Source organism: Olea europaea, chromosome 15 (genome assembly GCF_002742605.1).
Source record: "Olea europaea var. sylvestris chromosome 15, O_europaea_v1, whole genome shotgun sequence".
Lineage (NCBI taxonomy): Eukaryota > Viridiplantae > Streptophyta > Magnoliopsida > Lamiales > Oleaceae > Olea > Olea europaea.
The window spans coordinates 21,080,316-21,094,628 of NC_036251.1; the positions used below are offsets into that span (position 1 = coordinate 21,080,316).

General features: G+C 32.2%; 2 protein-coding genes across 2 annotated transcripts in view; both read left to right on the plus strand.

Moving 5' to 3' along the window:
- The window catches only part of LOC111411375 (polygalacturonase inhibitor 1-like), a 2,939-nt gene extending 928 nt beyond the window's left edge, over window positions 1-2,011 (plus strand). Inside the window, exon 2 of the mRNA XM_023041912.1 lies at window positions 839-2,011. Within this exon, the coding sequence (XP_022897680.1) occupies window positions 839-1,855 (1,017 nt within the window). The 3' untranslated portion in view covers window positions 1,856-2,011. The remainder of the gene's footprint in view (window positions 1-838) is intronic.
- A 10,981-nt stretch (window positions 2,012-12,992) lies between these two features.
- Window positions 12,993-13,587, plus strand: LOC111410452 (histone H3.2). The gene has a single exon (XM_023040791.1). It carries the CDS (start codon window positions 13,061-13,063, stop codon window positions 13,469-13,471), a length of 411 nt encoding a protein of 136 aa, XP_022896559.1. The 5' UTR covers window positions 12,993-13,060; the 3' UTR covers window positions 13,472-13,587.
- The last annotated feature ends 726 nt before the right edge of the window (window positions 13,588-14,313 follow it).

The following is a 14,313-nucleotide window of genomic DNA, read 5'->3' on the forward strand; positions in this document are numbered from 1 at the left end:
TTTGCCACCCAATGTCTCATTTGGTGCCCCTCTCCCCAATACTTTCAAGTCTCTGGTTCGCCGTCCTTCTCCTTCCCAAGAGGGTTCTCCCACCATTAATCCCCTAATCACTCGATTCCTCTCGTTCTCCCTTACCTCAGTTTGGGATGGCAATTTGGGGGTTGAGATGAAGAGGAAGTTTGTCTTTTACTCTATTCTTTTTCTTTGCTACAATAAAGCAAGAAATGATAAATGTTCTACCTTTTGCCTATAATAAACCCCTCAAACTGCATTTTTAACCCAGGTGAAGCCAAAAATATCTGGTTTCAATGGTTAAATAAATATTGAGTATGAGCCAAGTTTAAGAAACCTTCAAGATTTCTTTTCTTTGTTTTTATTATCCATGATAGATAAGAAAGATAGAGCACAAAAATGACATTATTTTATTGAAATAGAGATCCCACATCATGAACCTCCAAAAATTCAACAAAGTCATTTAGTGTTGGCATGTTTGGTAGGATGGACATTTAGTCGGACGGACGGACAAGATTTTAGACAATTTTTAGTAACCTATTCAACGTTGCAAATCAAATACATGCTTAAGGTGTATTTAGATTTATAGTTATTACCCAATCGGAATATTTGGATCTGATTTACTAAAATTCAAAATCTCACCCCAAATCCCTGCCAGATCTTAAATCCAATCCTATTTGATCTATCCTACAATTATTTTTTGAACAAGTTGGGGGATTGTCAAAAGACAACCAATAGTTGCCCATAATCAATGAATCAAACGAGACACAGGCACCAATTTTGACCACAACATAATAATTCATTTATAAATATAAACCCTTCTAAGGAACACATATTCTCATTATGGTGGAATATGCTGCCATTTCTCCTCTTCTCTCTGTTCACTGCACTTTCTGCAGCAGAACTCTGTCACCCAAATGACAAAGCTGCACTTCTAGCATTCAAACACAGCTTCTCAAATCCAAATCCAATTCCTTCATGGGATCCTAATTTTGATTGCTGTAATTATTATGGTGTGGAATGTGATGAGACCACAAATTATGTCATTGGCCTTGAAATGATATCTGATTATCTGACAGGCACAATCCCAACTGCACTAGCCAATCTCACACACTTACAAATACTCCGGCTTCACAAGATACCGAATCTTGTCGGTGAAATTCCTCCCGCAATTGGAGAATTGACAAATTTGAGATTCCTAGAAATAAGTTGGACAAATATCTCAGGACCAGTACCCCATTTTCTGGTAAACCTCAAGAATCTTGCATTTCTTGAACTTCAGTTTAATCGTTTATCAGGTTCCATTCCATCTTCGCTTGCTACTCTGCCATATCTTCGAGTAATAGACCTCAGTCGAAACCAACTTACCGGGCAGATACCAGAGTCTTTCGGCTACCTCCCCAATACAGCTGAATTCCCAGCTCTTGACTTATCTCATAACATGCTGTCAGGTGAAATTCCAGCATCTTTAGCAAACTTGAACTATTCTACAGTCGATATTTCAAGAAACAATTTATCTGGAGATGCATCTGTGTTTTTTGGTAAGGGAAAGATCACTACCGTGATCGCCATTTCAAGGAACAACTTTTCGTTTGATTTCTCAAAGGTGAGTTTCATGGAGTCATTGGTTATTCTGGATATATCCCACAACAAAATTTATGGGAGTATTCCACCTCAAATAACAGAGGATACAATGTTGCAGAGGCTGAATCTCACCTATAACAGATTGTGTGGTAAAATACCGACTGGTTGGAAGTTGAAGTTTAACTCTGATGGTTGGGATTACACATCCTTCTTTCATAACCGATGCTTGTGTGGGATTCCATTAGATCCATGTAAATGATGCTAGTCAATCTGTAATTGGATCAACAGTAAAACATCCTGCAGTTTTACTTCTTCTTTTTTTCAAAATAATGTCACAATTGTGATTTTAGCAACAATAATAACGATGAAGAATCTGAAATCAACAAAGAAATAAGAACACAGATTTAAATGGTTAGATGATACGCCTACGTTCACGGAAAGTGAAGCGGCTATGTTTTTATTATGTATGAATAATAGAATTACATCATCTATATATGCTAACTCTAGTTTCAACCCATACAAGACTTTAGGGTCAGTATAAGATTAAAGAAAAAGACCCAAAAGTATATCTACACTGTACCGCTCCCAAACAGACAGTAAATTAAAGCTCAAGAGGCCGATGTTGTCACTCAGCTCTGTTCCGTTCAGTGCGCTGCGCTTTGACATTGACCTATTTATTCTAGTAAACATGTGTTCCACTTTATATGAGTCACATATTACAACACAATTACATTTAGTTTTTTGTTCAATACATGACCTTGTGTCTTCTACATCTCAAAAGTACACGTTTCTATATTTTTCTAGCTCGTCTTCCTATGTTGGCTCTGAAAATCGAGCTCTCGATTCCTTTTCTCCACTCTTCAAGTACATTTCGCTTCAAGCCATATTGGAGTACGAAAATGAATATGCTTACCAAAAAAAAAAAGGATAAATTCCAATCCAAGTAAACCCTCAAACATCTCACCATGTTGCTGGTCCAACTAGTGAATCTATCACATGGATATATCAAAATAGTGGAAACCACTGGACTCCCATTTTCACTCTATGACAAATCTGAATGCCCACACGTAGGACAATATTCAAGCTATTATGGCTAGAAACAATTAGTAACTCCCACAAAAAGAAAGACACTTTGGAAGCTCACCATTTTTGACCAAAATCCTTAAAGAATTTATAATTATAAAATAATTGCTATGAACAGAGTAATTCCTGCTCCTCTTACTCGTTAGTCGTTTCAAAGACTTTCCCTAAAAGACTAAACTGCCCTTCAGGACAACTGATAAAGAAATCTGTTAAAGAACTTCATTCAAATAAATAATGCAGATCATGAAGTTAAACTTTCTAATGTGTACACATCGTTGAGGACAAAAATGTTTTCATTCATCAAAAACATTCGATACTCCCCTCCCTCAAACACGTGACATAGTTCACAACCGCAATCGACTTAAGTTTTGCTAGAAAAAGCAAACCCGTGAGCTGCTAACAGCATGGTTTTTCACAAGCAGTAAAGAATCAATATACCAAAGTTGATATTTTGCAATAAACTTTAGGTTAAAGACAAGAGAGAGCTATATAAGGAGATGAAAATAAGTTTCTAAAGAACCCCATGCTTCTGCTTTTCGATTCGTCTCTCTGGGATTCAATTTCCAACAAAAAATCCTAATAAGGTAACATCTATTAGTTTCCCTTCATCTTTTAACAAAAAATAAGGATTGAGTTAGAAATCTTCAAATTATTCAGCTTAAAATTAGAAATTTATTGTACAAAAAGAAAGAAAGAAAAAAAATTAATTAGTTAATCTATTCCAAATTCCTACTATTTCCATGAGTTTGCCATACAATAACCCGTGGGGGAGACACTGGCCACTGGATGTCCATATCCAAGTTAAAACAAATGGTCCTAGTTCCATGAAAAACGAAGTCAACTAATTGTGCAGAACACTACAGCATCCCTCTAAAAGTGTTAAACACTACAGAGGTTACCATTTTGACCAGAATATAAAGAACTCTCATAATATTCGTATCCAAATTTATTTATATATCTTCTGTGAGGAATCTACATCTCAAAAGTGTGTGGCTCTGTGTTTACCTAGCTCGATACCGTCCCTATGTCGGCTCGAAACACTAAATCAAAATGAAACTTATTTCTGAATGAACCTGCTGTTTGAGGGTTAACTTGGAATCAAATCTGAACTCTCAAATGATTTGGTGAGTCAAAATGTGACGACAAAGGACCCCTATTTCTCTTCTTTGAAGTCTTTTATGGCTTTGGGAAATGAATCAAGAATGAATAGATGGATATGATGAAATAGTAGCTTCCACTGATCCACTGAACTCCATTGTTATTCCACCACGAACGTGAATGGTCCCATGTAGGGCATTATTCAAACAATTATGACAAAAAAAATAAACAAATAGCAACTCCCGCAAACAATATGAGTTCACCAGTTTTGACCAAAATCTACAAGTCATTTCACAGTCCAAAATCCCTGTACTTGGAGATTTTTCCTAAAAATTTACCACAAGGATTGTGTGTATTTATTTAGCATAAAAATGTGAGTCTAATCCTAATCCGTAAGTGATCATTCAAATCCCTGGTGTTGATCATCCACCAATGTCAGTATCATGCATCAGTTGAATTTCTCTGATTTACACTCAATTAGATAGCTGCCCGGAAGTACGAACATATACTCCTCGTCTTTTCCACTTCTCTGTCAAATACTCGACGTGGAGTTCAAGATGAATGGGTAACGGCTAGTCATTTCACTCTGATTTTTTTCTTTTTTCTTTTTTTTCTTTTTTTTTTTGACTAATATGACGAGGGTGTTTGGTGAAGATTAAATTTAGATTTTTTAGTAGACCATGATAGAAGTTTTTGAAATGTGTGGTTGAAAAATTGTGAGATCTATGAAAGATGTAGTTAATATTGATGGTTTAAATTTATCTTACAGACTAATAATAAAGTTTAATGTGTAGTAAAATTATGAGATAATTATTAATGACTATTTAATTTGACTAGAATACTTTCAAGTTAATTATCCAAATAATTACTAAACTTTGTCAATTTCTAGGAGGTCACTGAATTTCAAAACTTTCCTAAATAGTCATTAAACTTTGTCAAAAGTTCCCAAGAGGTCACCGAATTTCAAAACTTCCCTAAATAATTATTGAACTTTGCAAAAAGTTCCTAGGGGATTACTCGACTTTACAAATTGGGACCCCATATATCACTGATTTAGTGACCCCTAAGAACTTTTTGCAAAGTTCAATGACTATTTAGGGAAGTTTTGAAATTTTGTGACCTCCTAGGAACTTACTTTTTGGCAAAGTCCAGTGCCTATTAAAGGAAGTTTTAAAGTTCGATGACCTCTTGGGAACTTTTGGCAAAGTTTGGTGACTATTTGGAGAATTAAGTCGAATATTTACATAAATTCTATTTACTCTAAAAGAGTAGATTTTGTTTACAAAATTATTTTTTTGATTTAAAACACCGCAAGTGTACAGCTCGTGACAAGTAATACAGTGAAAATGAGTCTGAATATCGTCACATAGAGATTGATTTAGTTCAATGTTATTTATTTAGACCTTAATCGAAACTAAATTTTAACAAGTGATTTTATAACCTAATTACTTCCTAACCTAAACTAATTATGCACATAATGAACAAAATGCAAATTGATGTTTAAATGAACTTAAATGCTATTAAATGTTGAAAACGCAATTTAATGTATTCAGCAATTGTATAGTGCACCAGGATCACGAATTACCAAGTAATGTTTAATTTAACCATAATTTCATAAATTGACAACATGATGAAATTTTGAAGAATCAATGCTCTTAAATCTATCCAATATTCTTCTCTCGAGTAATGTTAAACCTACTTTCATATACCACCAGCCTATATCTTCATGACGAGTGCAAATATATAAAAATATATGTAGTTTCGTGAATACTTAAAGATTCACACAGAGTATAACGGTATCTCTCTATCCCCTATCGGATTCTACGATGATTTATACCTTGTCGAACCTACTCCCCTTCTCTTGAATGCAAGAAATAAGTCACCCAAACTCACACAATTACGTGCCCTTAAATGTGGAAGAAATTAAATACATATAAACCATTCAAAATAATCAAACGTGTTTTAATATGAAAAATATGAAATAAGGAATTAAGAATCACATTACGAGGTTCATTGATCTCCTAGTACATAAAAATCTAGCTTAGAGTGGTGAGAAGAAGAAAACAAACTACATAATAAAGAAAAGACATCCCAACTTTAAATTTTGAATTGAATCATTGCGTCTTGATGGCAATCTTCACGTTCTTGTCTTGTTCTCCTCTCTAAAAACCTTATGAATGTGTTATAATGTATGGTGTATGCTTAGGGACAGCCCTAAGGTTGTAAAATACCTTCAAAGATTTGTTTCCATAAGAATTTCAGTCAAAATAAGAAATCATAATTTTTTCATCGCGATTGGAGCTAAGGCAAAACTCGGGCAATTGCCTAGGTCAAAGTTTACTTCTTGGTAATCATTTTTTTACGTTGGGCAGTCGCCCACTCTAAACAATTGGGTTGTCACTCAGTTATAAAAAAAAAAACTTTTGAATGTTGCATTTTAGCCCCCGAAGTCGATTCTTGATTCTATAAAGTCATTTCTCTTGCATTTTCAACCTTTTGACTTTTAATTGCATCCAATTGAACCCGTAACATCTTTAATCTTCATTTTGTGGTCCGAATCAACTATTGAATTGTTGCAATTTAGTCCTCATACTTTGAATTTCCCCCTTTTTTCTTGAATTCCGTCATATCCATCAATATAGTCCTACAAAATAAAATTATACAGAATTCAACTACTATCCAAGTGTTTTGATCAACAATTAGTCATATTTTGTAGACCGAATAAGTGTGTAAAACTCACTTATCAGCTCTCCTTTTGGACTTAATAAATGTGTCAATTGTTATACTAAATAAAAAATAAAAACTTGAGTTTTGGCTCTTTTTATTTCTACTCTTTATTTCTCTCTTAATTCTTTAATTTTATGACACATCATCAGCATAATGAATCTAATAAAAATCGAGTGAAAATGGAAGATCAACAGTGTAGAAATTCGTACGATCTGGAAAATATGCACTACTATGATCAAATGATTGATATCTTAGTGTTTTGTGGTTCGGTCGTCGTGAAATTTAGACAAGACATTCAAAATTCATTGTACTTCAAATCCACCATTTAGATCAAAATCCAACGATTCATTTATAAGAAATAGCTACGTGATTCATTTATGCAAAATAGCTATGTGAACAGTAGCAAACTTTTAAAGCACTCCAAAAAATTTCAAATTTATATCTTCAAAAAATATGAAACTTGTTAATTATTCAAGGTTTTCTAAAACTTCCAATTCAAGTAAATCTATTATTTAATAAGTCCTTTCATTCTATGATATATCATAATTGTTAAATTTTAGATCGATTAAATCTTTTTATTTAACTAATGATCCTAAAGAAGCACGTGTTTGTGCTTCTGAAGAAATATAATTAAAAATTATATATATTTTAAATGAATATGATGTTTATGTTCTCGAAAAAACACAACCTACATTATGTAAATATTTAAGAAAACTATTGTTGTATTGCTCTAGAAAAGCATAAAATATTACATATTAATATTATTGTATAATACATTATTGTGTTCCTAAAGAAGCACAAATTTATACATATCATTCTTCTAGAATATTGTGTTGCTCTCCAAGAATCTGATATTTATATTATGGCAATTTCTCTTGGAAAGCATAACTTCAATGATATCATATTCTATAAGTATATCGTGCTATTATTCTAGAGAACACAATTTTATAATTTTCAACTCTCGAAAAATATAATTTTCTACTCTCGAAATAGTACACATCTCAAAAAAATCATACGATTTACAATCATCCTTAACTATATATATTTATGCTCTTGAAGAAGCACAATTAAATATTATATAAATAAATATTGTGTTAATAATTTAGATAAATAATTCTTTGATTTTTTATTTTTTTTGGAAAAAGTAACCTAGGCATATAAATATTTTAGGAGAAGTTCCCGCTAAACGCTTGTGTTCAGATCTTAATATTTTCATCTAACATGTTTTGTAGTGCAATATGTATACAATTGTTCACCATAGTGCACTAAGATGGACATTAAAAAATATTGAAAATTATGTTTAATTTGAACCATTATAAAAATGTCTTTAGTCCTAGCGACGATATTTTGTAATACGATTTCTTGACCATTAATTTTAGGATTGGAAATGGTCTGGTTGATTTTGAACCAGAATTTTTGGATATTTAGTAAGAGAAATCATCGAGTCTAAATTTAATTATGGAACTGAACCGATTCTATTCGATTTGACTCTGTTCGATTTCGTACCATAATTAAATTTTTAACATTTACAACAACATTAGATTGATCCTACCAATGATATGTTCAATTTTAACTCGTACAAAATAACATATTCTAATTAAATATGTACAAATAAAAAGTTGTGGAATAAGACCCATTTACTAATGTATACAAATTATCAAAAAAAAAAGTAAATAATAACGCTAAAATATTGGTAATCTTGAGGATCAAAGATGAAGTCGCGACTTTGAGAAAGGGGAGCGACTGAAAACGAGGGCAACAACTAAACCTAAATGACCAAATGGTTGAGTGTTAAGTGAATTGTTAATTGATGTACCTATCAAAAAATAAAAAAAATTGTTAATTGATGTTGGGCTTGGACTGAATTTTGTAGGAAAAATATTTTAGGTTCAAGTTGGGTTTAGTTCTTGGGAGTTGGAGCCTTGAGCACTCACAGTTAATCAGTTAATTAATTAATTTAAAAATATATTAAGAAATTTTATTTTTTTTGACTTATTTAGTATAAAAAGATTAAAGAATTAGGTAGACTCAGCTTTTGTTGGATTATTCGATTTTTGGTCTAGAATCGAGAATCAGATCAAACTCACATGTTCTCAATTTTAGTACCTATTCAGGTATTTAACCTAATAAGAATAGGACCAAGCCACTCGGTTCGAGTTTGAGTCTGATTCAATTTAAGAGTTTTTTGTCCAGCCATAATTAAATTGATTGGACTATATTCTCAGCATTAGACGAAAGAATTAAGAAGTTGAAAATTATATACATAATACATCATTATATCATCTATATTCTCACAAAAGATAATTTGAATCAAATGTTGGAATGATAATTCATTAAAATATAATTACTGATTAAAGAGATTAACAATATTTCACACGTACACGTCAATTTTAAATGTTTTAACTCAAATTGACATCCGAGGAGGACAGTCCGTTAATATTATATTTGAAAATTTAAGGAATGCCAAAAGCATGCTTACATTTCGATTCTAATAAAAAAATCTCTAAGAAAAGAGCAATTAAGGAAAATGATTCCATTTAGGAGGTGTATCTCTTGGAGAATGTATAGACACAATTAACTCCAAAACCCCCCAAAAATGGAGATATCTTGTTATGTCATTATGTGAAAGAAATAGAATAAAAAAGGAAAAATCGTCAACAATATTTTTATACATGATGTAATGCTTCATATTATGAATAGCGAGGATATTGAAATAAATTCGTCGAAATGATAAATTAAAATAATAGAGAACATGTTCCTAGTAAAATTTAACTTAATATAGGAACCTAAAATTTATGAATTTACAGTCCAGATATCTAAAGGTATATACTTATCTGAAAAGAAAACGAGAAAAATATAATTGTAATATGTAATGCACGACTCTTAACATAATGAATTTCACAAAGACTTTAAAGTCCTGTTTGTTTCTCATTTTTGGAAGAATGAGAATGAAAAATATAGTCGTTACAGGCCCCACACAAGAGATAAAAATTCAAATTTGGTGACTTGATGTGATGGATAACGATCATATTTTTCATTTAATGAGAAAAGAATGAGAACCAAACGGGGGCTAAATATATAAATTATCTTGTTATGGGTACAATCACAAGTCTATATCTTATTATTCTTTTAATATATGAAATTTGATATGCAATAATATATGTGGTTATATCCAACTCATTTGTCATGACTATGAATACTATCCTTGAATGATTTAATACGTGTGAAGTATATGATTTAATTGATATTATCATGAGGGAGAGTAAATATGGTTTGTCACACTGATTTTTTCTAACAATGGTTTTAACGAGGTGATTTTTACAATGTATTCAAAAAATTGAGATGCTCTTTTTTCTTCATTATAATTTTTTTCATAGAGTTTTTCTAAAAGGTATTGATAAGAGATATTTTTTGTGTAATGAATATCCATATCTTGTAGGACATTTAGACTTACTAAAATCTTATGATTTTACTCTTGTATGTTAGAAATTATATACGACTCCCTAAGCATGCAACAACATAGTCTATTTTTTAACAGATCATCATGTTAACTAAAGTCAATCAGTGATAGATAATATATCTTATATGAAGACGGTATTGGTTGACGACTATGACAAGATAATATGAAATATATTTTATTAGAATTGTGATAATGAAGACATTGGCGTACAAGACATGGATGACTGGACACAATAATTTTCATTAATTAAAATCTGGGAAGTGGCTGTAATATTTTTTCTTAGCTCAAGTTCTGTTCATTAGATTTTCTTGACAAGATTTTTGACGAGACTGTATTTATTATGTCAATTGTGTTATAATTATTTGTATCTTTTTTTCTTTGTTTAATATTTTTGTCCCACTGAGTTTTTGTCAAACAAAATTTTTAACGAAACATATTGTGCAAATAGTCATCAAATGGAAGTGTAGTAAAATTTTGAGATAATTATTGACATTTATTTAGTATTATCAGAATACTTAGATAAGTGATGTCTGCACTAAAAGAGTATATTTCATTCAAATTGTATCTCCCCTTCTAAACTTGTAAATATGGATCCACTGTTACAATAATATTACATAATTGAGTTTTGCCTCTCCCTATCTCCTCTTTATTTCTCTTGTTGCTTTAGTTTTATAAAATATGAGCATTTATTAATTGACTCTATATTTTATTCTAGTTAAAATTATTGATAAAATGTTAAGTATTAAAATTATCTAGGGATATCATTACAATGGTGTGCTAGAAGCTCGTAGACTTGCGATTTCTAGTCTTTTTTAACTATGGTTAAATTATGAAACCTTAGAAAATGTGGTTAAAAATGAACTTCGAAGAAAAATGATTCTCAAATAATCAAATATGTTTTATTTCAAATAATGGTAAACTGCGATTTATGAGGTTGTGGTACCACTTGTAAGCATAAAATTTATTGGTGATTTCTAATAATAATAATAATAAAAGGTTAAGTGGGTCAATTGGTCAATAAAAATTTATTGGTGATTATTCCTTTTTGAGTTTTAAAAAGAATTATAAAACAAGAAGCGTAAGTAAGTTATTGTGAGAAGATTGAAGATTGCTTGTCCCTTACTTTTATTCTTCTCCTTATGAAGCTATTCCGGGTGTCTGATGTTTTTCATGATTGACCAGTGTTTGAATTTTGTTCCAGATTCGGAAGATGTTTTTCTTTGTTAAGCTACCTACTCAATCACTTTTCGCTGATTGAGTAAATTTCTAGAGAATATGTTAAATTTAGCTGAGCTAGACTTTATCGATCCAATAACATTGTCAATGTTGAAACCCATAGATAGATCAACACGATGAGTATCCAGATTTCTTTGCTTTACGGAGAAATACTCATCTCTTTCGCGCTCTCACTCTTAAATTTATTGGCAAGGGTATCCTTTTGAATTTGTATTCGGGCTAAGTTTTTTTTAGTCACAATTATGTCATAAATTTAGATGATAGTCATAGCCCTTGTTTGATCCCCATTTTTTGGAAAAAATGAATTCTTCAACAGTGTTTTGACATAATTTCAATTACACATTTTTCAATAAAATAATATTACACGAAAATTCAAAACTTTTTCTTATTTTTTAACCACACATTTCATATCAATACGCTATTAAAAAATTCATTTTCCCTATCAAAATGGGGCTCAAACAAGGAAATATAATGTTAAATATAGAAACATTGTATAGAATATTTTTCATTATATTTTTCCCTTTAGTGTAGGATTAGGATTATTTAGTTGATTGTGCAATATTTCCTTTTTGGTTTATTTCCTTTTAATGTTATTTGTAATCCTATAAACAGGGATTTCTACATTGTAATATTCAAGAGTTTACATTCTAATATCCATAAGAGCTTACATTGTATAATATCATTCTCATTTTTCTTAACATATAACGTAAGTTTGTATGTGTTTATGGAACTGGGTGTGACCATTTTCTCTTTGCAAATACCCTTTTACACAGACCAACTTTTTAAAATTTCAAATGAAGCTCGTGATGACTTCTTTATCTGCAGATAGTCTTTTTCGGCCAACAAACCTTCCTTCTCATATCTCTCATGCCCTCATTCGCAAATTCATTGAAAAGGATTCCTAGCTGTTGAATTTTTTGTATACTTCAAATAGTCTTTTTTAACTTAACGCACATTCCTTCTTCCAAGACTTTCTTTAAATATTATTATTATTATTATTTGCAGAATATACCAGTGTATTTTAGTACCCTTTTTTTTTGGAAGAATTTTCAAATCTTAGTAGGGTATTTAATCCCATTGCTCACCTTATATCCGCTGGTGTATACTTCTTCAATTTCACGTACACATCTTTCTATTGCATAGGAAGTGAACTATAAATCTCACTAAAAATAAATTATAGAAGTGTCATTTTGAGACTGATTTGTATCAACTCGTTTGATTTGCAAATGCAAAATGATATCTCATAAATTTAAATACTTCACTCTAAAACTCTCTTTAATCTAAAAAAGAAGACGAGAGAGAGAATTGCAGCTAAAATATCAAACATTTCATTTTGTAGCAACCTTAATCCAAACCTTTTAGGTCAACTAATGGTGTGGTTGACGGTTTTCGACAGTTTGGACTTCACCTGCAAAATTTTCAAATGTTTGATATTTCGAGTGACACAAATAAACGATTTGGATTAAGTCTGTTATAAAATGAAATGTTTGATACCTTAACTGCATTTCTCCGAAACAAAAATGGTTCTCAAATTTGAAAATAGGAGGCTGAATTCTCCAAACCGGGAAAGGAAAAGAATCACACAATTCAAAATGCAATCCAAAACTGACGTGGCAAATGATCATTGGCTAATTGACACCTAACGCGGATCACAATCCAAACTCTTCTCTTTCCTAAATTCTCTACCGTCCATTTCATTATTCATAAAACGCCCCTCCAAAACTCCTAAATTCAAATCTCCCCAATTTTTCACTCCTCCCGCTCCTCCATTTCTCTATATAAATCCCCCCATTAATCAACAAATCCATCACCTCAATTCGCAGAATTCTGTACTTTAGCAATTTCCTATACACATAATCAATGGCTCGTACTAAGCAAACAGCTCGTAAGTCCACCGGAGGCAAAGCCCCAAGGAAGCAGCTCGCCACTAAGGCAGCCAGGAAGTCCGCCCCGGCTACCGGCGGAGTGAAGAAGCCTCATCGATTCCGCCCTGGTACTGTTGCGCTTCGTGAGATTCGTAAGTACCAGAAGTCCACTGAGCTTCTGATCCGTAAGCTGCCCTTTCAGAGACTGGTTCGTGAGATTGCTCAGGACTTCAAGACCGATCTGAGGTTCCAGAGCTCCGCCGTGGCGGCGTTGCAGGAGGCGGCTGAGGCGTACCTTGTTGGTCTGTTTGAAGATACCAATCTGTGCGCTATTCATGCTAAGAGGGTGACTATCATGCCCAAGGACATTCAGCTAGCTAGGAGGATTAGGGGTGAAAGGGCTTAATTCAGGGATCTGTTGGGTGTTAGTGTAAATCTTGTTTTAATTCCTCGTATGCTTTATTAATCTTATGAATTGGAAACTTTATGATGAATTTCTATGAAGATCTGGCGTTCTTAATATTCCGAAACATTGGATTAATTTGGCTCACGCCACTGCACCTCTTACAACTTTGAGATTAACGCACCTCGTTGCTCCACCTCGCAGATTAACACCGCTCGTACGCTACATCTTGCACAGATTGAAGTCTCGCGTCGCCCCCATCTCCTACAGTCGCTCCGATGTGTGGTAAAGAGACGGAAGAGATAATAGAGAGAGAAGAGAGAGAGAGAGAGGGAGAGGGAGGAGATGGATCTGTGTCTGGGTAGTGGGTAGTGTTTTTAATTTTTGGTAATTAGTTTATTTAAATAATTAATAAAAAAATTCTGATTTTTGAAATGTTAAACTTTCCACCTGATTTTAGAATTGTTGATTTTAATTCTAGAGTTTTGTGTAATTTCCACAAATTTAATTGTTGAGTCGACGGGTCTAACAAAAGTTCTGAATCTAAACAATGCTTTAGTCAATATCCCTTTTTTCCTAGTACATCTATGTGAGTCCACATTATGATTTTTAAAAAACAATATCCCTTTTTGCCCCAATTATGTGGCAATTTTAATGTTCGAAATTGTATTTTTTGAAGAATGTGTGATTAAAAAATGTGCAAATATTTTCGATTCATATGTAATATTATTTTATGAAAAATTATGTGATTGAAAAGAAGAAAGAAAAATAAATTTTTTTGGGTAATCGACGAAAAACTGGGCCTTATATATCATACGTGATAATTTTTTAAATCTAATCTATCT

Coding starts and splice junctions, on each gene's coding strand:
- LOC111410452 (XM_023040791.1), top strand. CDS start 13,061: ATGGCTCGTACTAAGCAAACAGCTCGTAAGTCCACCGGAGGCAAAGCC.